General features: G+C 38.3%; 1 protein-coding gene across 1 annotated transcript in view; it reads right to left on the reverse strand.

Moving 5' to 3' along the window:
* Positions 1–23,354, reverse strand: part of RETREG1 (reticulophagy regulator 1) — a 55,588-nt gene that overhangs the window by 26,517 nt on the left and 5,717 nt on the right. Inside the window, exons 2-3 of the mRNA XM_088528151.1 lie at positions 17,163–17,269; positions 15,562–15,592 (exon numbers count right to left, since the gene is read on the reverse strand). Coding sequence (XP_088384277.1) covers positions 15,562–15,592; positions 17,163–17,269 — 138 coding nt within the window. The remainder of the gene's footprint in view (positions 1–15,561; positions 15,593–17,162; positions 17,270–23,354) is intronic.

A 23,354-nucleotide genomic window follows, 5' to 3' on the forward strand; every position in this document is an offset into this window, starting at 1 on the left:
TATTTAACCTTTGGCCATTTCCCCCCCAGCTGCCATATTCCACCACTTTGCCCATTACAAACTACATGGCCAGGCTGCAGTTCTCTAGGTCTCCCCTAGAATCCTTTCTAGTAATTGTGCATCTCCTTCACTCACTTCCTGGTACAAAAGTTATACAGTAAAGCTTGTAATTGAGCTATTTCAACATCAAAATTCTTTAGAGCTAGTAAGTGAATATCACCTTATCATATTTGTTATTTTTCTATCTGCTGACTGATCTTCTTCTACTGACACTTCATTTTGTTGTCAATCCTTTGATAAGCTGCCTTAGAAAAGGATATTGTAACGGGAGCCTTTGCAACTTCTTGCAGTGAATGCAGAAGCAGAATATCCATATGGTCAATTCTCATTTTTTGCTTTATCATCTATTGAATCTGAAGGGTCTGTGGCAGATTTTCTGCTTCTGCTTTTTAATAGTACAATCAAAATAAATTAACATAATTTACTGATTTTACTGATTACCCTGACATTTAACAGATTAACTGATGTTTCAACCTTTTTTTTTTTTTTGTTGCTTGCTACTCATATTCTCTTGGCCTTCCTTAAGACATTTTCACATTCAGCCTGCTAGACTACACGAACTTTTTCATCTGGATAACTTGAAGAAAAAATCCTCCTTACTTCAAGTCATCTCCTCTATGCTGCTCTTTAGTCAGACAGACTTTCTTTATATTTCTCAATGCTTCTTGACAGTTGTTGGGCAGTTGCTTTTTACCCTTGTGTATCAAGATAGTCTAGAGGTTGTGCTGGCACACAGAACACTGGCCAGCCTGCCTGGCTGCTTGACCAGGGAATCTCACTACTTTTGCTCTCAAGAAAACGGCTTTCCTCCAACCTGAAGAGACTCTCGTATGAAAATTTCCTTCTGCAAATGGGCACTGAAGACTCAAGTCATCATCAGGAGGAGAAAAAGTGCAGCTACACAAATGACAGGGGAAAGAAATAAGCCTTACCGAGTCGCTGAGAGGAGCCGGAAGTGCTGGATGCACCATTTTACGTGTGCAGATACTGAGCGTGCCAGAGGGCTTCAGGGGATGAATAAAAGACAGCAGGCTCTTTGTGGACATTAAGGGGGAAAAAATCTGGTGTTGTGTAGTAGGAAGTACATTCCATTTGTTCTGCAAGTTTTCCAAGGTTTTCTTTAGTCAGCGCTTGGCATACTTCAACTGGTCTCCAGCTGCAGAGCTAGTTACAACTACGCCTTATGCCGCACAGCGCCTCTCCTCACCTAAAATGAAAGTAAGGTCTGGCCTGCCCTGTACAACCCTCCTCTATTATGCAGCTGTGTCTCACTTCTAATCATGTGGATGAAAAATAATGAATGCCATCCTGCACGCTGAAAGACATCCTGAAGAAACCTCAGCTGACTCACAGCAGGAATTACGTTCCAGAAGAACAGCTTTTCCTAAATGCAGTTTACATGATCCAGAAGAAATGGAAAGTCTAGCTTATACTTTGCTTATTTTCAGCAAGAATGAATTTAAAATTGTCAATATGAAAAGCATACTTAGGATAACTTACTTGAAATGCACATTCATTCTACTAAAACCTTTGATGAATATCTGTCCTAATTCTGTCAGACACCCCAACTTTGAATTGTATGTATTTTTTTATATTCGCTTATTATATTGACTTAATTTTAAATCTCTGAAGAAGAGAGGAAGCTTTTCATACAAGTCTAAGTAATATATTTGTAAGGCTATACCTGAAGAAGATACTCACTTTGCTGGAAATTATAACCAGCTATAACCTTAGTCTAGGTAAACAGTGTGCTAAAAACACCAGACATCCATACAAACATATGCTTATATTTACATACAAAGACATACAAAACATGCTTATATTTATCTGTACATACGAGTAGGAATAGAGAGTAGAAAAAAGTCAACAGGTCATAAGACTAACAAAACCAAATCAAACAAGCATGCAAGAAAATTTTTCTGCCATCAAAGAATACTGCATGTTAGACAGGTCTTTCCTTCATATGTGGATGAAATAACTGAATTATTTTGTAATTACAGTAATTAAGGAATATTAAGGAAAAAAAAATTGTGTTTGAGAGAGAAAAAATATGCACGACATTCAAAAACATAAACACCACATGTAACAAATATTTAGCCAGCAGAACAAAGCATACAAATACGTATTTTTGAAGAGTCACATAAACACTGAATATGAACATAACATGACTATCAGACACCAACATCTCATTTGTATCTGGACCAATTAATTGTCATTGTGAGATACTAGTGCTCCACAGTAAAGCATGCATGATAATGTAACAAAGAATATGAGCGTATTTCCAAGTTTAATGTGGACAGAAAGAGAAAAGACAAAGATAGGAGGAGAAAACATGCAAAAATGAGAACGAGCAGGAAAAACACATGAGACACGGGAACAGCATGTTTCACAAGATGACAATTCCTACACATGTACAATTGTAAACTGGGCACGATGGGTAGTTCTTAGGGGCAGTGACCAAAATAAAGCCTGCTTTATCCTGGATTGGCTGGTGTGACCAAGTTCTTACTGGAGTTCCTCCAGAGCAGAATACTTCTCAAACCACAGTCCTGCTGTTCTTGCAACATCCAGCTCTCCATGCAATGACTCTGCAAAGGTAAGCTAGAAAGGCCTATGAAACAGCACGCAGCTCCACAGTAAGAGGCCAGGATCGCAAAGAAAATGCAAGCCAGGAGACTTTCAGATCCGGAATGCTCACCACTGGTGAGCTGCTGCTTAACCTTCATGTCATCAAGGACACGGGCAGATCTGTGGCTCAGAGGAGTACCCTGAGCTGGCAGCCAGAGCACTCAGCAGAGCTGCTGAAGCCCTGATAACCCTAGTGCTGCCTGAAGATGATGATAACAGCGATGAAGTTTTGTCAAGAGGCTCAGCCAAAAGCACTTTAGTTTTCTATTTTGTATTTCTCTTTCTCATGCCTAGTACAATAAGACATACATTTTCCTTTTCCTGTGCCTTTACTGTTAGTTTTCATTAAGATCCAATCATTTTTATAAAGACCTTTTACAGTACATAGAGGCTATTTTGTTTTGCAAGGCGCACTAACAGCCCCAGTCACCATTATAACATCCTTCTCCCCCTTTTTTTTCATGGGGGTATAAAGATTTTTAAAGAAATGTTTTTGCAAAGCTGAATGAAACACATCCCAATTGTACATTTTGCTACTGGAACAAAATGGAATGCTACTGGAATACCGAAAAATCATTTTTAAAATGTACAAGTTGCTCATACATGTATGTGTGTTAAGGCATGATATTTTGTCATTGTTTTTGCTTTTTCCTTCAGAATCTTGATCTCCCAGGTATCTGTAAAAAAATGTTCTCTGCTCTGAAGAATTTCTCTGTTAGTGGGGAATTGGAAAAGTGAAAGAAAAACAACATTTGCATTCAGATTTCACCTTCAGACCAGGGAGGAGGGGAGGAAAAATATTTTCCAAAATTCATCTAGGATGATTTTGGCCAATGTTTTTGAAATTTCAAAAGAAAATTCTGTCTGTGTGTCCTTTTAAGAAACATCTGTATATATTTATATTCACATTAAGGAGTTTTCAGCTGAATTTCCATGTTTTGAAACTTTTGCTATATTGAAAAAACACTAAATTGAAGCTGCCAAGGTAAAAACTCCAGGAGAATTGTTATTGTGTCCCTATGGTGAAGTTGCAACAAAATCAGTTTTGCTCCTGTACATCAGGACCAGAGAACTTCGTACTACAGTTGTTCAGCCTCTTGGTTTAGTCTATTGACAAGTACTGGTTTTGGGAACTGATCTTGTTCTTGAGTGGTCACAGCCTCATTCAGAAACCATTTTTTAATGCAAATTTAGAAATACTGTTTGTGATATATCACTTCACAGTGAATATTCACACCCACAGTGAATTTCATCAAGAGCCAAAAGACTCTTGGAAGAACCTTTTGAAACTCTTCACAGTCAGTCCTTGTCTTCATTTTCCTAAACAATTTAGGATTAATCAGCAAATCCAGCCACATATTCCCTACCCTTTTTGGCATCACTTATAAATACATGTAGTGGAATGGGCTTCAAGTACGTACCACTAGGGATTCCTCCTTTCACCTCTCATTAACATGAAACCTTTACTCTCACCTTGATTTCCTTTTTTTTTAAATGCATGGCAGAATCTTCTCATATTCCAGAGATGATTATTTGTTTTAGAGCCTCTGGCAAAGGGACTTAGCTGATGCGTTTTGAAAAATCAAGCGAACTACATCAACCTTTACTTCGCATTCAGTCACTTTTCTTGTCTGCAATTTTTAACACAGATTTTAAAATTATTTTTATATATTTCTATTATTTTAACATTGATTATTTTATGTGCATGGCCTACAGCAATGGCAGCTATGCCAGTGACCCATTAAAGGCACTACCAAGCAAAGCACGCAGCAAGGCGTTAGCTTGTGGAAGAGTTTGAAATTCTCACAGTATGGAATCTTAGCTGGAAATACTGTCATAGGCTGCTGTGAATGTAAGACTCAGGTGGACTTGAGAGGAATTTTTTCCTTCTGTGCTACGGTAAATCCTCATCTCTGAGGAGTCTTGACAAACTGGTCTCCAGAATATGCCCGATCACCTATATTCAAGAAGGAGGGAATTTACACTGAGCATAAGCACCAAAATGAGCTATGCTAGCCTCTGTTTTTCTCAGTGCAAAAATGAAAGACATGTAGCTTAATAAAGCTGATTTCCATTGTTATTTGAGATTGGACTAAAGCATTTTGGAATGTTAAAAGGAAAAAAAAACATTAAAAAGAGTACAATATTTAAACACCTAAGATCTCTTCTGCCAGTAAGGAAAGGTAGAGAAAAAGAAAAAAGCAATCTCAAGGAAGGAATATCAACATTTATTTTTTTCTTTCAAAACAGCCGAGCTGTTTTACTCAACTCTATGTTGAAACACTTAAAAGAATATAGTACGTTATGCTGCTGATGGGCTCACATGCTTTGACAAAGCTGTGTGCCAGGACATTCCTTGCTAAATTGGTGACTAATCAGATGTTGTGCTGGGAAACACACCCTCACGTGTCACAACAACCCAGGCCCCTGCAATGCACAGAAAATACCTCAGAGGGAGGCGGGGGGAACTACCGCTGTAGGTTCTTGTGCCCTCTGCAAATAATTTCCACAGTGCGTTTTGTAACTCAATGCTTGTACCTGGCAAAAAGACACAAGCAAAGGTCAAAACGCTTCTACTGTATGTTAAACTCAGCTATAGGTACCTCCACATCCCTCCCAATGATCGCTGTGCTAAAGCTTTGGTGCATCCAAGTCCTCCTTCCACAGCCTTAACTGATGGACACAAACACCCCATTTCATCACCATAGGAGAAACAGAAAATACTCACCACATTCTGAGATTAACCAAAGTTACATGTCTCTTCTACCTTCCTACTGCCCTTGCGTTTCCAGCAGATTTTCTGAGTTATGCTGTATTTGAGGACTTGATGGGAATTGACTCTTCAGAGCAATGGGCTGGCAGGAGCTCTGTACATGGATTCACACTGTGAAAAAGCTTCTTTTTTTTTTTAAATAAAAGCAATTTTCATATTCTTGTGGCACTAGATATGGCCGACCAGAGCTCAAAGGCTGCTGCCCCTTCAGACTATTTTTCTATAGGTTCCTCAGGCGGATGTGGCGCCTGCGGCAGCACCAGACCCGCGACAAGCAGTAACCGCGACGAGTGGTCGCTGCAAACAGGAGGTAACTGCCTCTGAGAGTGCAAACACCATTGGGGGGCTCCATCATACAGGTTACTGGGGTGGGGAACAAACCGTATTCTTCTGCTCATTCAAACATGCACTTTCTACCCACAATAATAAAAGCATAACTTCTTCTTTCCTATCAGGAAACAGATAGTTTAGACCAGTATCAAAAGAGAGTGTTTTTTTTTTTCGCCCCCAAACTATTTGCTTTTCAGGCAGTCTTCCATGCATAGAGGGAAATATGTAAAACTGTTAAGTCTGATCCCTTTTTAAAGTAAAATTTGTTTTTTATGAAGTCTTATTCAAATATGGTTTGACTTGCATTTCAGAAAAGCAATTTCAAAATAAAATAATCCATTTTTTTCTTAATCCTAAAAGTAGTTTCTCTATTTTAAGCAACACTGGGAGCTCCCTAAATGCTATAGTTTATAAATACTCTCAAGATGACAAGTCAAGTGACTTCAGGATCATAAGTTATCTCGCACAGTTGTTCAACTGTTAAAATGGAAAGTAGTAAGAATAGAGTAAAAAATACGCATGGCCAAACAGCTACACAGGCAATGGAATAAATTTAGTGAGTAGGACGCATGAGCATTTTTATGTTAATCTTTTAATTCAGATGTACTTTCTAGCCTTTGAAAAGGTCAGTTTAGTGAATTCCTCTGCTGGTGAGCAGCTTGAGGGCCCCGTCACACTCACTGATCAGAAGCACAGTCTTGCTCTACCTGGGATCTATCTGGCAGCTCTTGCAACAACATTATGTTGGGTTAGGCAGCAATAATTCAGTGCAACCCTCCTGATTATATAATAAAGAACTCTTAATACGAAGATACAAAAAGCAAAAATTATAAGCATTGCACCTGCAAAGAGAACAAGTCTGACTGAAACAGGTAAATGTGGTCACAGGCATTTGGCAGTCAAACAGACTGCTCCTGTACTGTAAAGCAGTTCAAGTCTATGATACAGTGCTGTAACAAGCTAACAAAAAGGGATGTTTTGACTCTACTTCATTTTTCTCTTCTCTTGAACAAGGTCTGGCACCCTTGCCATTACGGAGCAAACCTCATCCTGCTGCTTGTTAACCAGCTCGGAGAGAGGCATCCTCCAGCTGAGCTGCACCCGCCCAGCAACAGGGCTGACACCATCTACTGAGTCCACCTAAACTTTTGGAAAAACCTAAAACAGAAGATGACTGTGGCTACTCAGAGATTACAGTTGTCCTAAAGGAAAAGGCCCTCTTTGGCAGAAACTCTTTTTTCCAGCTTGTGCTATCTGCAACCCAAAGAACAGCAAAGACCCACTGCACTACCTTCACGGACTAGAGACATATTCAGGCTGAACGCTGTCGGAGATAGGAGATGGGAATCTCTTCCTTTTAGAATACTGTGGCTGTGCCAAAGTTTTATCCTTCCCCTATTTGAGCCCGGAAGCAAATTCTTTGCTACCCTTTACCCAGTTCATAAACCAAATCCAAGTTCAAGACGTGAGTTGAACTTGTACAACGTGTACACCTGTCTCAAAGAACAGTTCTGTTTGGCTGACGTTTTGTAGAGGTATGCCCAAACTTTTAGGATTCTGCCACTGGAAGGTGGACTCTCTGAAGCCCTTTCATTAAGCCCCTGGAATTATTCCAGCAAAACTAATGCTTTCTATAAGATGGGGGGAGGGCCTTTGTCACAATCCTCCCCTCCATATGCTTTATACCAAGTCTGTCTTTTTATTGAGAAAATACATGTCAACCAGGACAGGTTTTTGCATCATGCTGTTTAGGCTAGCAGCCAGAATGAAAGCTCCCTTATACACTGTGACCCTGAAGTGGGCTATTTATAACAAGGACTTTGTAAATAGAGACAGGTCAAAAGAAGAAACAAAGTGATGTCTGGCCCTGAAGACACACAGCGGTGATCCAAAATGGGTGGTATCTGCACATTTCTTTCACAGTTTTTCAGATATAACTTTTCCATAGTAATGTTCACAAGCTTAAGAAACCACCCTGCAAAGATGGGATGAATTAATACTGTGGCAGCAGTTTCTAGTTTTCAGCTTATGCGCAGACTGTGGCCCACAACTCAGCACAGAAGAGCATCTTGTTTTCCCTCTAATTACGTATTTCTCTCTTCTGTAACTAGACAAGATGATGTCTTGGCACTGTACAGATCAGCAAATACAAATGTGGGCTCCAGCATCCATGCTCATGTCCAAGCTGGAAGACTAGATCTAGGCACTTATTGAGACAGCACAAAGTAGAAAAAGGAGGCACAAGAAGGAAGCACAAGAGAGCTCCAGAATAACGTTGACTGCCTTGGGGATCTTTTTTTTTTTTTTCCCTCTGATCTCTGGTTCACCCTCTTTGTCAACTCTAGAGAGAAGCTGAACTGAAAAAGCACCCGCAATTTGATGTAACCTGTACTTAATGTTTACTTAATACTGCGATTAAAAGAAATATAATATCACTCAAATAAGCACAAGAAAAAAGGAAAAAAAAAAAAAGATGGCCTCGGAGCTTGGGGAAGCGAGGGGAAGGCTGTTTTTTCCTCAGTGGTGATGATATGGGTACTATGGGGCAAGCCACAAAGAACAGTCCAGAATCTTCACAACTGACTCTGTTCAGATTTAGCAGCACTTGGACTGTCCACAAGGCACAAACTCCTCTGGCCTTCAGCAGAACTGCAGCTTTGGCACAGAGCACCCACAGACAAAACTCTCGTAACGGAAGGGTGCCCATAGATCCCTACTTACTCAAAAAAAGGAAACATGGACTAGAGGAGGCTTTATTATATGTCATAAATGACTGAAAAAAAATGCCAGCATGTGTTTAAATAATATAAATATTCACAAGGGATGTATTTCCATGACCCTTTCATTATGGAGGTAGATTTTTTTAACTGAGTCCCCTAGTTCATTTTTACCAATGAGTAACAAAGGAACTTAATTTCTGAATCACTTCTGCACAGGATGCAGCCTGCAGCTGGCAGACTTTATTTAATGTCAGGTATTCATTGCATACGTTTAGTCATGGATGCACTGACTTCACTTGAATAAAAGTATTTTAAATCTAGCTTATTTAAGCACAGTACAAATGCATACCTGTCTTGCTGTGCCTGGTGCCCAGATGGACCTACTTTCCAACACAGAAAAATATCAAATCTCTGTCTCCATATCAAATCAAGCTTTTTCCATAAAATTTCTCTTTCTGTCTTACTCGAGGAAAAAACATTCATTTGCCCCTGAGAAAATACAAACAGAATGCCCTTACAGGACTAGACGAAATGGCCAGAAACTAAAGCATCAAAAGTTCCACAGGAACTTAAGGAAAAAATTCTTGACTGTGAGGGTGACAGAGCCCTGGAACAGGCTGCCCAGAGAGGCTGTAGAGTCTCCTTCTCTGGAGATCTTCCAAACCCGCCTGGATGCCACCCTGTGCCACGTGCTCTGGGTGTCCCTGCTGGAGCAGGGGGGTTGGACTAGATGGTCTCTAGAGGTCCCTTCCAACCTCAACCAGTCTGTGATTCTATGAATATGCCTAAAAACTATTACTGAAATCTCTTGGCTGTGAGAGATAAGTGAAATCAAAAAGATTTACTCAAATCAAGCTATTTAAAATTTCAAGATACAGAAAAATGCCTTGCATAAAGATTTATACAAAAATCACTTTAGTTATCAGAAGAACATTATTTCCTTCCCCTGCCTTTCCCCCTGGAAGTAAGCAAGGGCAGTCTTTTCTGAACTACTCCCTAGTGTCTCAATCCTTCGAAACCACAATGCACATTAACCAGTAAAGCTGTCAGGGCTGTCTGAAAAGAATAAAAAGTTATACGCAGTTCTTTGTAATTTTGTCCACAAGCAGCCAATTTTCAATTTCAGAAAATATGAGTAGAATGAAAGGACAGGAATATATGACAAATGGAGTAATGTAATTCTTAAGGTATTATGGTTTATTAAGTAGAAAAAAATGAGGCTATTCAAACAATTCCAGATCAACTGCTCTCATTCTTGGAGAGATACTGACCAAGTTAATAACACAGCTGTGAAGCTGTTAAAGCAGTCAATAAAGATTAGACAAGTAGAAAAACATATATACATAACTTCACATAATTCTTCTCTTAAAGCAAGATGGAAGCATACCTCTTAACTGTTGTACCTGTGCTTACCTACCTGTATGACATTCTAACAAACTACAAAAATGTGGCCTAAAAGAAGCAATTTGCTAGAAATGCACAGAAGCCAAAACAGGGAGGCGATTATCAACAGATTCTAAACTACTAAGTCACTTGCCATACTCCGAAAAAAAAGTCTTTATATATTATCTTAAACTAAATAAATGTCTGGGATGTATTTAAGAAGCTTGAATTATATATGGCAAAATTGAATTCTTTTACTTGATACTGATAAGGCCTCAGATTTGGGCAAAATGTAAAAAGCAATACAGATAACCAGAGAGGAGCCACATGAAGAATAAAAACTTCTGAAAACATAACTCACAAATCAGCAAATACTGTATCAGGGTGATGGAATATGGTCCAGAGAAGAAAATTAAAAAATTAATTCCACTGGTCCCTTTTTCCGCCACAACTTCCTCAGAAGTCATTCTTTTATTGAAGCTGTAAGAGTGTTCTGCCTCTGTAAGAACGTTACCTCTATTTTTAACAAATTAGGCTAGAAGGCAAATATGGTTTAGAGAGAGCAGCAGGCCGTGTTTGGTAGCGCTAACGGAGGTAGACAATTTGGGCATTTCCTCCTGCCCTCTCTTCGAAGCCTGCGACTGTGTAACACAAGGTGAGCGAGGCTCCTGGAGGCAAGGGAGAGAAGAAAACGCCTCGTGACAGCTAGGGCCGAACCTCGTAATAGGCAAATTCTAGAGAGTCACTGGAAGTGGGTCTGACTCTTCAAATTGTACACCCCACTCAACAGGCAAGGAAAAAAAAAACACTTACATGCAGCACAGATTATTTCTAGCACATATAAGAAAAAAACAAAATCAACATGTCAACTATTTCCGCCAAACGGAATACCTACAGGGGTTGTGCCATTTCCTTCATTTTACTTCCCTGTAAAAAAACAAGGAAACCAAAGACGGGTGTGTAGGAAGATGTATTAAACTGACTTGAGATTTTAAGCAAGACTCTTCTGCCTGAATTTCAGCCTATGACATTACCTTTATTTTTTAATCCTGTAAGATGATGAAAGCATAAAATCCTGCCAGAATGCTGAATTCACAATCTGTCAACTAATACACAAACTCTACAGAAGAACAAACAACCTGAGAATTGAGTTTGTGCTGAATTAATTTTGAGACAATATTATAAGTCTGGGAACACCTTCTGAACAGTTACAACTCACACACATGAAACAAAACTAAAAAATAATCAAAAGGTTGAATTTCTGAAAGCCTTTTTTTTGACAACCCAGGAGGAACATGAAATTTAAGACTCAAATCTGCTATAATAGGGCTGATAATTTGGAAATAACTATCCATAAGGCAGGAAAAAAAAGTCATACAATACATATAAAAAAGCAGCTATTGCCCAAAGTTGAAACTCCAAATAAAACTATTTCCATTTGCTAACACTGCAGTTCTAGAGTTACGCATCCACTTTCTGCAGGACTGCAACCACCTCCCTGATCAAGACCATATTCTGAAAGTGTGGGAACTAGATGAAAGTGGGAACTGCTTCCTTTCTTAGAGATAACAGGTGTAAACGTTTTTTGTTCTTTTTTTTGTCTGTGACTTATTAGAAAGAGTTTTTCACAAGTGTGCTCTGGATCAAAGGGCTTTATTCTCTCCTTTATTGTCCCCAAGCAATAACCAAACGTTTATTAAAAAGCACCTACTAATGCTGTAAGCATCTCTGGTCAAGCAAGGCTTTCCCTAGAACTAAACAGCTTTAATTTGTTTAAGAATATATAAAATTAAGCTTTAAAATTGCCTATGCAGTTATCAGTTTTCTGAACACAAATTCCTTTCTTTCTGGCTTATTCTCCTCAGTCGCTGTGTGGTGGCCACTTTACAGGACTGTTTAGTCTCTTCCTAGACTATAAGACCTCATGTTTCTTAGGTTAAATAGAAAAACGTCAAAATAAAATGAACACTTATTAATTTGACTTCCTTAAATGTCAATATTCAAGAAATCAAGGTTGGCCACAATTCCTGCACAAATTCTCATATGTCTGTTAGCACTGACTGTATGAGCATCAGGTTCCAAAGAAATTTTGCTAGAAGAGGAGGAAATAAGGCAGCTTGAAAAAGATCTGGTGACTTTATCCAGTGCTGCTTTTGCAAACAGCTGTTTTCCATTTTTTTGAAGGGCGAGACATCAGTGGAGAAGGAAGTTCCTCAAAGAGAAGCAGATTCAGAAGCAACAGATGTTGCAAGAAGATGCTTCACTGCAAAAGGTGCACAACATGACCTCGTTTTGCTTCAGCTCCGAGGAATTTTTAACTTAACATAGTACTATGAGACTCCACTAGAAAAAGGTCTTATTACACAGCCACATTTAAAATGGGACTCAGCTAGCACTCTGCAATGGAGGCAGGAGAGCACGAGAGCAGTGAGGCTTTGCCTGCTTTAGCCAGCCTGTACTTGAAGGTAACTGAATGCTACAAGAACAGTTGCTCTGTGCCTGCTGGCCTCAGCGCCAGGGAATGGGCCCGAACACACTTAACTTACTAGAACAGACAGGGCCTCTCATTCCAAGTACCACAGGTCTACTAGGTTTGTTCTCTGCATGTTATTTAGGAGTGTGCAATTCTCTGTTGGGTAGGGGTTTTGAAAACCACAGTAACGGGCATATATTTGGAATGTCCAACCCAGACACAGTTTGCTGATATAAGGTTACAGGAAAACAGTCTATCACGTCCAAGACTTAGTAAAACAAAAAGCAACTAAGCACCTAGTGAGCAATTCTTCTAATTTCAACCAAATAAACAGGCATATTTATATGCAAATGTCAGAAGAAACAAAAACAAAACCCCACAGTGTAAGCAAATCCAGTCTATTCACATGAATATCCAAGCACACTAAATGAAAGGAAGGGTCCAAAGGTGAAATATCATTTATGTTGAATAAGCTCCCACCTTAAAGAGCATACTGTTAGCCTGCTGTTACATACCTAACACAACATCTACTTTTACAAGCGATATGTGAAAGTTGCCAGAGGACTGTGAACTTGTAAAGTCTCATCTCTGTTCTACGTGAACTGTCAGAAAGTGCAAAGCCGGGCATACGCGGCTGTCCTGCAGCTCCTTGGCCAAAAGCCAACACACTTCTGTAAAGGGTAACCACATCACCAACCTCCTGTGCTTTTGAAGAGTTAACAGGCTAACATGCACAAAAATGCTCGTGGATTTCTGAAGATGCTTTCGCAAAGGTCTCACAGCAAGTGCTCGGAGAGGGGCTAAGTAATGGGATACTATAGCAAGTCCTTACACATAAAGCTCGAAGAGAGCCTGGAAACGCTTGAAAAACAAACCAGAAGAAGGTATAGACAAGTGGATGACCGTCTGCTCACAATGCTAAATTATTCTGGTGGCAAAGATGGAGGTCAGCTGCAAAACAAACAAACAAGCAAAAAAAAAAAAAACCAACAAAAATACACAAAAAAGAAGAAAAATTTGAAACAACGGTGACTGGCTTGCCAGATATGTTTATATTGGAAAAAAAAATCTCAACATCACATGTAAAACAGTGGGTCTTGGTCTGATCTTTACTACTCAGGAAAAAAAAAAAAAAAGCCTTGAGATGAGCATGGAGCCATCAGTGCTGTAGAGGTTAAAAAATGGGGAAAAAAAATAGTCCAGAAAAGCACAATAAGGGCATCAAAGATACAGAAGATCTTTATTTTAGGAGCAGTTACGTATTCATGGACTGAACAGAACAGGATAAAAATTCCTCACTATTTCTTCCAAGACATACACACAAAAGATAGAAGGGACTAAGAAGAGGAATTTCAGAGCAGCAAACAAACACAAGGCTGTGCTCCTCACAAAATACATGGTTCAGCTGTGGACATAGTTTCTGTGCTACAGGTTGACGTGAACACTACAAGTTGGCAAGAATAAAGACCAAGGAGGCAAATCCATTGAATCAAAGGTACACCTAGTATCGTTTTTGTTACTTAAAAGTCCTTTAACTGGAAGCTACTGGATATGAAGCATCTTTACAGGATTGTCCTGCTCTTCTTGTACACTACCTGAAGCCATTTTTTCTCCCTGTTGGCCACCTTCAGGGAACAGATTTTGGGCCGTATGGACTTTTGACCTCACCTTGTAGAGCCTTTTTGGTGTTCTGATAATTAGAAATTGTTGTACAGAGACATATGCCACTTGCCTTAAGCCAAACTGCTATAACTGAGTATGAGAGCCCTTCACCCTGTAGCATAAACTACAGTGAGCTCACTAAATTCTGTTTCTTGCTTTCTGTATTGCCATCCCACAGAACAGTGAGACTACTTCACAAGGGCACCTGAGCCAAAGATACTGAAAGCGCCATTTGCTCATATTTGGTCATGAAGATCATTTTTCCCCTTAACACAATGAAGTAGGGGCTGAAGGGAAAAAAAAGACTGTCTCAGATTATGGAATGAATTGTCCTGGAAAAATTTCATTCCACTCCATGAGCCATTTAATTTTCCTCACCTTCCTTAATGTACACAAACAGACGAATTCAGATATTTAAAAAAAAAAAAAAAAGAAAAAAAAAGAGGTTTATGTAAATTTCTCCCCCAGGAACAACGTGAAAGAATGAAACATAAGTCACTATCTACTGTGTCACAGCAAAGGCTCCTGAATTAAAGCTTTTGAGTCACTGTTGGTCTACAAAGATACGCTGAACAGCAGCTATAGTGAACAACCATATGAAGCAGTTCAGTACATGAATTAAACTATCGACAGTTCCATACGGCTCTTTGGATTTGTGAGAAAACCTGAGAACGGGTCACAGTTCTAGAAGTTTAGGAACACCCTCCATAATATGGTCATGTTGGCATGAATCTGTAAGCAGAAAACTAAACCTGCTTCTTCCCTCCTCAACTTTGTATTACTGTCCCTTAAGTTTCAGGACGTACGTTTAATAGTTTAATGATGGATATTTGTAATGCAAGAGTTATTTTCATATGATGTCACCTACCCAATAGTTCCTGGTAGTCTGCATAGAATAATAGCGCTTTAAATACAGTAACTTCTTTTCTTAATATTTATCATCTGTAAACCATTTAAAAATATTTTTATAGACCAAAAAAATGAATGTCCATGTACATCTATACTACCAACACTTTACAACACTTGCATCCAGACTGAGCCAGGCTAAGACAAGTCACACTTCACAATTATTTATTGTTTGATATCTATCCCTACGGATATCAACTAATATTTAATTGAAATGATAACTTATATTGACTACTACTGCAAGCAAGCTGAACTACTTTTAGACAGCACGTGTGATGCCTACTCTGAAAGAAACTTACTTCCTTAACTCACACAGTACTTTACCTTAATAAACAAACAACATTTTCCAGAAAACACAAAATTAACAGTTATAAAAAAGCACTTCTAAAAATAAGTTGATACGTTATTGTATACTTTAATGCAATTCATATCAGAAAGAAACTTTCTACGAAGTTATTAAAAGCCAAACTGATGAACAAGAAGTAATAAATTTAGAACAGGTGCTAACTTTTTTTTTTATTATTACAAATACAAACTATCTGGTCAAATAGGATATTTTAAAAACTACACAGTAACTGTAAAAACAGGATTTATATAACCAATATATTAAAAAATAATATACATACTTGTCAGTGATACTTCTCCAAAGCTGTGCACCTGCAATTAGGGAAATGCAAGGTGAAACACATTGCACTGAAACAGATTACATTTCTTTCTTTCTTTCTTTGTCAGGACAAATTTTAGGACACAATGACTTAGGAAATCCCTGTAACAGTCACTTTCTACTTTCCTTATGAAGCTGTAATAGTCTTGCCACCTAGTGGTTGTCTGGAAGTGTGAAGCAATTGTATAAAATGCTCTACTTGGAAAATATGTTTTCTGGTTTTTGAAGCGGCACTTCACTGATCTCAGTTTGCTATTTTCTTAATTCATTAGCTAACTGTTCTTGTGAGTGCAATTTCATTGAAGGCAATACATTTAACTATAGTAAAATAATTATGCTCTAGACATAAAGCTAGGAAAATGCATGTTTATCTGACATTGTCTCTCTAATGAATTGTTATATAGTCATCTAGCAGTGGGAGCAAAACAGCCATGAACATAGGATGGTATTCTTGCACTTAGTTCAATCAATATTGGTCTGTCATGAATTTGGTCAAAGTAAGAAAATATATATAATGAAGAAGTAATTTAAATTAGAAAGGGATAAATAACTTTTGTAACTCACCAAATTCTAACTAGTGATGTATAAATCAGTTCTAATGTTGCACACAACACAGAGCCTAACATACAAACTTTGGCAAGCTTTTCAACTTGACTTCCAAGATTGCAGTGCTAGAGCAGCAAACAGAAAGGTAATGAAAAGGAAAATGAATTTTGTTTCAAAAAAGGTATAATAATAATAACTGCTTTAACTTAAAAGAGAACAACCACTTTAGTAATCAGAAACAGAGAGGAATACCCTCCATCTCTGACATCCATTTCCTGCTTCTGAACTACATTCTGGTAATTTTTCAAATACTTGCATGGATGTAAACATCAAACAAAAAACAAAACACATTAACAAAATAAAATCTTTCCTGACAGTGAAAATTACAGACTGACAAACACCACTTTGCCAAAGAAATTTCATGACATTAATGAAGTATAAGGAAAAAAAAAGAAACAAAAGGAAAGAACAACAACACTAAAACCTAGCCAGACTCAAAATTCTTTTCAGACTTGGCAGTATTCACATAAGGTTTTGTTTGTTTGTTTTTGTGTTTTGCTTTTATACAGTGGAAACTAAAAACTACATAGTCTATAAAAATGCTGTTCTCTGGATTATCCTCCTGCTAGAATAGGGAAATTCTCAAACCATTTAAAAAGCTGATGAATTTATATTTCGAATCCTAAACTTTCTAACAACAACTGTTAGAAGAGGCATGGAAAAACTTTGTTTGGGAAAACTTTGCATTTTATAAAAAGTTCCTTTTCAGATTTGACAGTTCAGAGACAAGGATTAAGTGTTCACTAAAATTGAGTGTATTTATTGGTTCTGAAACAAATCTCTACGTTGTTCCTATAAAACATAGATCAATCGTCAGAAGTTCTCAAATCATCTTAGAAATCAGCTGCTTGCAGCATGATACGTTAGACAGATCCTTATAAAATTAAAATGGATATAGTAGTATGTTCTGAATTACAAGTATTTAAGCAAGGAATTCTTATCAGTACAGTGCCTTACCTTTTATCCTAGATAATACCAAATCCTTTATGATCTGAAGAACTAGCACTCCAAGCATTATGAGAGATGTCAGATGATATACTCTCCAAGGTGTCAGTGCAACAAACCTAGAATATTAAAAAGAAAAAAAACATTGAATAAGTTTAAACTTACTGGAAGTATATATAACCTATAATTGTTACTGGTACTGAAAATTAACATCAAGATATTTTTCTGTTTCTTTAACCGATTTTGGTTTCTCCCCTCTACGGTTTCACAGAAAGTCAGCACTCAGCAAGTGCAATAAGCATGACACAATCTCATGTATAAAATCTACAACTAAGTGTACACTGAATTTTTAGTAGATTTAATTTTTCACAAATTTTATACATCAGCACTTTTATCTAAACACAGAAGCAGTATGGAAAACAAACTATTTTAAATGTTCCATAAGTAACCTCAGTGTTCAATAACAAATCAATTGTTGTTTCATCAAGACATAGTGCCTGGAACATCAGCTCTCTTTTTTATATGCAGGACAAGAAAAGGTTAAATACTTCCTTTTTTTCCTCCTGCATGACCTGCGCTCTCACAAATTTTTATAAAAATAAACCCCAATTCTTTCAAAGGCAAGAATGAGATGCAACTGTATCATTCACGGTATAATACACAGGCCTTTTCTTCAAAAGAAACTTTTGTGAATTTTATTTTTTATTACAAAAAAAATTAAAACAGGTCAAGTCAAAGAGATCCAGAGTCACAATGTATGATTTACAATACCATGATTTAAAAACTCTGACTTTGGTGCCCAGATGTGTTTAGAGGTTAGCACTCCTTCCTGGCAAATATCCCACAAAACAGGATTTACTGTGTAAAACATTTAAAATTCAAATAATAGAAAAAATATAGCTGAAATATTTTAATAGTTTGTTTCAAGTAGCTTAAGCCAGAGATGTTAATACAGACGAGGAGCATTCTTGGTATCTTTCTCAATGTGAAAGGAAAAGGATTAACATGTGGGTGCGCATGTAACTGGAGAGATGCTAGAAACAACGGGAAGTCTCTGCCCATAAAAGTGGATTGATTGAAAATACAAACAGAAATGAAACCATACAAAGCTGACAGATTTCTAGGACACTGACTTGAAAATTAAGTTGGGGCAACTGGCCCCCAATCAGTTATTGCTGCAGTTTCTCTTTCCTCTTTTTAAAGTTTATTTTTCTGAATATGCAGTGCTTCTACATCTATGCAGAGTATGAATTAAGAGACTATTCTATCAAAAAACCTGTGCATTTTTGGCCAGCCCAAGAAAACCAACACAGACGTACAGGGAAAAATGATGTACAAGATAAGCTCTTTCGAAGCTGCTTAAGCATAGGACTCATTAAACCATAAGTCCTGTTTCTAACAGCTCTGGGTTTATGTTGTTCCACTGTTTTTTCACAGCGATATTCTTCTCCATTAAACATACGTGATTCTGCTTGAGGTTTAAGTTCAACTATATCAAATACAGTGTTTTAGCCTTCTCATTTAACCTGCTGACAGTGGGGTAAGGGGAAAGAGTTGACACTGCAGAGGAAAAAGTGTCAAATGATCAAGAAAAGCTTTCGAATGACCTCTAGACACCAGAAGATTGTAACAAATTCAGGCCTTCAAGCTGTATACATACAGATGCATAAACATATTCTCTAGGTACTGGTATATTAATATTTTATAGAATCAAACAATATGTTCTAATTTAACAGTCACTACTGACTAGCACTCAACCGTGTGAAGGAAAACAGCAATTCTGAAGCGCGCACACACACACACACACAAATTCTTTAAGGCAGTATCAGCTGTTTGTTATGAGGCTTTCACCTACACATCATGTGCATAGGCAGAACTTGTTTGACCTTGTTTAGGTTCTCAGGTAAATCACGTTCCTCGTTCCACTGCAATCACAGCTGTCACTTGGTGTTAAGAACAATTGCACTAATTCTGATGAGGATTAGCAAACAAGGATTAAGAGCAAAACATCCCCTTTGAAAGATTCTTCTGATGTAAAGTCATGTCATTCTACATGATAAATTCTGCAATCTTCCTGTTTTTTGGAAAAAGAAGAAAAAATTATCTGTAATCTAGTGCAGTAGCCAAATAAGGGATCTGCAGTTATCCAGAGAGCTGTGGATTGTTTGGACTGGGCTTTCTGTGCTTTAGGATTATGAGATGTCCCAGTCCTGCCACTGTTTCTCCATGGTTTATTTAGACTGTACTGTTTGCAAGGAAAACCACCTCTCACAGAGTTATTCACAGTCCCAGTGTGCTGGCCTTCAGGTGCTTCTATAAGAGAGATTACAAAAATCTATTAAAAATATGTTGAGAGACGTATGTCAGACAGCTCTGTCCTTGGTCTCTTACTGGTCAGTGACTGATACTCTCTCATCGTAGCTTTTAGGCACATGTCTATCAACTTATCAAGAGTTTAAGTCAATACATGAAATCTGAACATCACATATGAACCTAGCAGAGTGGGGACTCTGAATTCTTATAGGAATTTTGAACATGAGGCAGAGCAATTATCAGGCAAGGCAGTAAACAAGAACAGGGTGATGGGAGCAACAGAGACCTCAGTTTTGAGAGGTGGCACAAAGTTCATCTCAAGCATCCACACATGACTACGTGCAGCCTGGGAAAGCAACACGAGCAACAGAACTGCTCTATGAGGTGCCAAACTGCAGCGCTGGCCAACTGGGATTTGGTGGACAGCTTGTACGAGCGCAGCTCCATGACGGATGGCTACAAGCTGCTCAGGAAAGACGAGCATGAGGAGGCAGGGCTGCCCTTTAGGCGAAGAAGCTTGAATGTACAGAGCTCTTCTAGGAAGGGGTGGCAGTTGGTTGAGTCCTTACAGGTCAGCATCAGAGCAGAGGCCTCTGAAGAAGATCTGTAGCAGTGAGAGTGGAATAAAGTCTTCCTTGAACGACCTGAGCTAATCTTCTGATAACACACTCTCTTTCTTATGGGAGATTTAAGTCTCTTCTGCTCGAAGGGCAACACAGCAGGATGGCAGTAATTGAAGATTTCTAAAGAGTGACAAGTACAACTTCTGGGAGAGCCACAGGTAACGCTCTCCTCAATCTGCTGTTTACAACCAAGAAAGATCTTGTTGAGGACATGGCAATAAATGGCAGCTTTGGTTGCAGTGGCTTCGAATAATGGAGTTGAGGATCCTGAGATGGAGTTGAGGATCCTGAGATGAGAAGTGTCACAGAGCACAGATCCTGGATGTCTCGGATTTCTTTTTCAAGGCCCTGGCAGATAGCAGTTCTGAAAGACAGGATCTCAGGAAAGCTGGCAAGTCTTTAAGGACAACCTTCTTTAAGCACAAGAATAAACCATCCTCCTGCCCAGAAAAGCGAGTGTATGTATCAAGTGACCAACCCAGCCCCTACTGATATTTTAGCATTAAGAAAATTAGCAGTCCCTACTTAATCACTTTAAGTGAATTAATACCTTCTTTTTCATTCATCACCAAACAGGTATCTTAGACACTTGTGCTGAACACATTACAGGAAGAGGCTTAAAGGAACCTCATGAAAATCAACACAAAGTTGAAGTCCTGCCCCTTGGCCAGACTAACTGCATCGACACAGGCTGGGGAGTTTCTGGGAGCAGAAAAGGTCATTTGCTTGACATGAGCGTGCACTAATGTTGCTGAAAGCTATCGCAGCACCCCAGGCTGCATCAACAGCAGTGATTACTCCCCTTGACTTAGCAGTCATGAAACTCTACCTAGAACACTGCATCTGTTTTGGGGTTTGTGGGTACAGCACAGATGTTGATAATCTGGAGCAAATTGAGCAAATAACCACCAAGATGGCCAGGTACTGGAACATTAATAGCAGCTTCCCCAGGCACCAAGAAGACTGTGCCGAGTTTCCTACTGAACTCCACTCTGGAAAAGTAAGAAAAAAGAAGGGGGGATATGCCAACTTTTGACTGCTAGGATAATTCAGTAGTGGAATTGATTGCTCAGTAGAAGAACAGGTTGATCAAACGGTCAAAGTTCAAAGCAACCTCTTCTGGGTTAAGTATTGAGCCTGTTTTGCCTGGAAGTTGGACTACAGATGTCCTGAGGTCCCTTCCAACCTGAATTATACTTTGATTTTATGATTCTATTTCATTCTACTAGAAGTAGCTGGCAAAGCTTTTTCCTGTAAAATACTGAACTTAGCTCCTTAAGTCACAACAGTTTCTATTGCCGATTTTATTGCAGCTTGACCAAAACGATTTTAAAATGCACAAATAAGATTCAAGACTTTATGAATTTAACGATTAGAAGTCCAAAGGGAAATATGCCTTAAATATATAAAGGCCAACCCTCTCTACTGCATTTTTAAAATAAATATTGCATACAAATTAGAGATCAATGGAAAAGGAGTGCATCACTCAAACTCCACTGTAAACTACCCTATCTGCTCTTCAGCATTTCAGTCACCTCTCTTCGTAACTGCAGCTCATTACCCAGCACAGCATTTTCTTAAAGGTGGATGGAAAGAAAAGAGTCAACGCAGCTGAGATAACAATGGCAAAAACAAGACTGAAGAAAGTAGATCAACACATTAAAACTAAAGATTAGTCCTAATCTGCCTAATTTGCTCCCGGAGGTCACGTTCTCTCACATCACATCACCTAATGATAGAAACATTCCTCAAGCTACCTTGTCGTTCTTCAACTCATTACAGTATGGAACCTGTTGATACCTGGAAGATATATTAAACACCACCACAATCATCCTTTGGATCTCTTATGTTGGAAGGCAACCAGCTCCCAGCACAGAGCTCCTGCGAACATCACTGCACAAACCTGGCGTGCCGAGCTGCCCATGTGGCACAAGCAGGCTATAAGAATTTGAGGCAAACTCTGCAGCTACAGCTTGCCTTCTTTAAACACAACAAGCTCTTATATAGCACTGCATGAGCTACTTTTCATTGGCCTTGTGAAATACAGGGAAAGCAAGGACCTACTAAATTGCTTTGAAAGTTAAATAATCTGACAAGTTACCAGCTTATTCTAGCTATGAGGTTATGTTTTTACACAATATTTTCTACAACTATGAATGGCTTCTGCTTTGCAAGCTCAAACCATAAAGAAATATTTTGTCAAGATTTAAATAATTAAGATTATTAGCAATCAGACAGTTATTTATGGAAAGCCTTAGAAGATACAGTTTTAATAACCATCTACCTGTATATATCAACTCCAAAGATAGCGGTCATAAATAAAATGGAGCAAATATCAACAGAGACTTGAAGAAACATGGAGCTCTGCTTCACTATCAGCTATCAGAACATAATTCACCAGCTGCATGAGCAACTTGTTGAGTTTGGTTCCATATTCAATTAACAACTATTCCCATCTTAAAACCAGAGCCCATTCGAAGTATTTTGTGATGTTTCAAATAGCACAAGGAGGTATATACTTGTTTCTGCATTTAACCCTAAGGTAAAAACCTGCTAAGAGCCTTCCAAACACAGTTTTCCATTTAAGCTGCTACTAATGGGTATTACGCTAAATCCAGTCAAATTTTGAAAAGTCTATCCATTCCTGTTCTTGCAGGGAACTGCACAATTCTGTTTCAAAAAAGTACCTGCAACAGTGGTATGCAGATAAAGAAAAAAAATACAGCTACACCTGTTTCCTGCTTGGGGATTAACACATCCACTCTTTTTGGCTTATTACTTTAGTGATCAGGACTGGATCAGTCTGGATGCACCAACCTCTGGTGCCCATCATAAGCATAAATATTTCATATTTATTTATGCTTAAATATTTATGCTTAAAATTTATATATATTCCATAAACATTAAAATGCAGCACTTATAAATATTAAAATCCACATGCCAACATTCATGCATTCCCTTTAATATTAAAGTTCCAAACTCAAGAATCTGCTATCTTTTCCTGATGTCCCCTTAAGGTTTTCTGGCCTAAACTGAAAATTATTTAGAAACTTGTTCAAAAATTACTGTGCAAAAATACTTTGCGCATCCATGCACAAATATTTTAAATATCCAATTTATACAGAACAAGTTATGCATGCTTTAAAAAGAATTTTTTTTTTTTTGCAAATAGCTCTTTCAAGAGTCACCTTTTGGCAAAATATGCTGTTCACACATGCGCTTATATGGCATCTAACTGTCAACCTGCATAAATATGCATATCTCAAAG

The sequence above is a fragment of the Tinamus guttatus genome, unplaced genomic scaffold, assembly GCF_059628265.1.
Source record: "Tinamus guttatus ecotype Peru unplaced genomic scaffold, ASM5962826v1 Tinamus_guttatus_pri_ptg000302l, whole genome shotgun sequence".
Lineage (NCBI taxonomy): Eukaryota > Metazoa > Chordata > Aves > Tinamiformes > Tinamidae > Tinamus > Tinamus guttatus.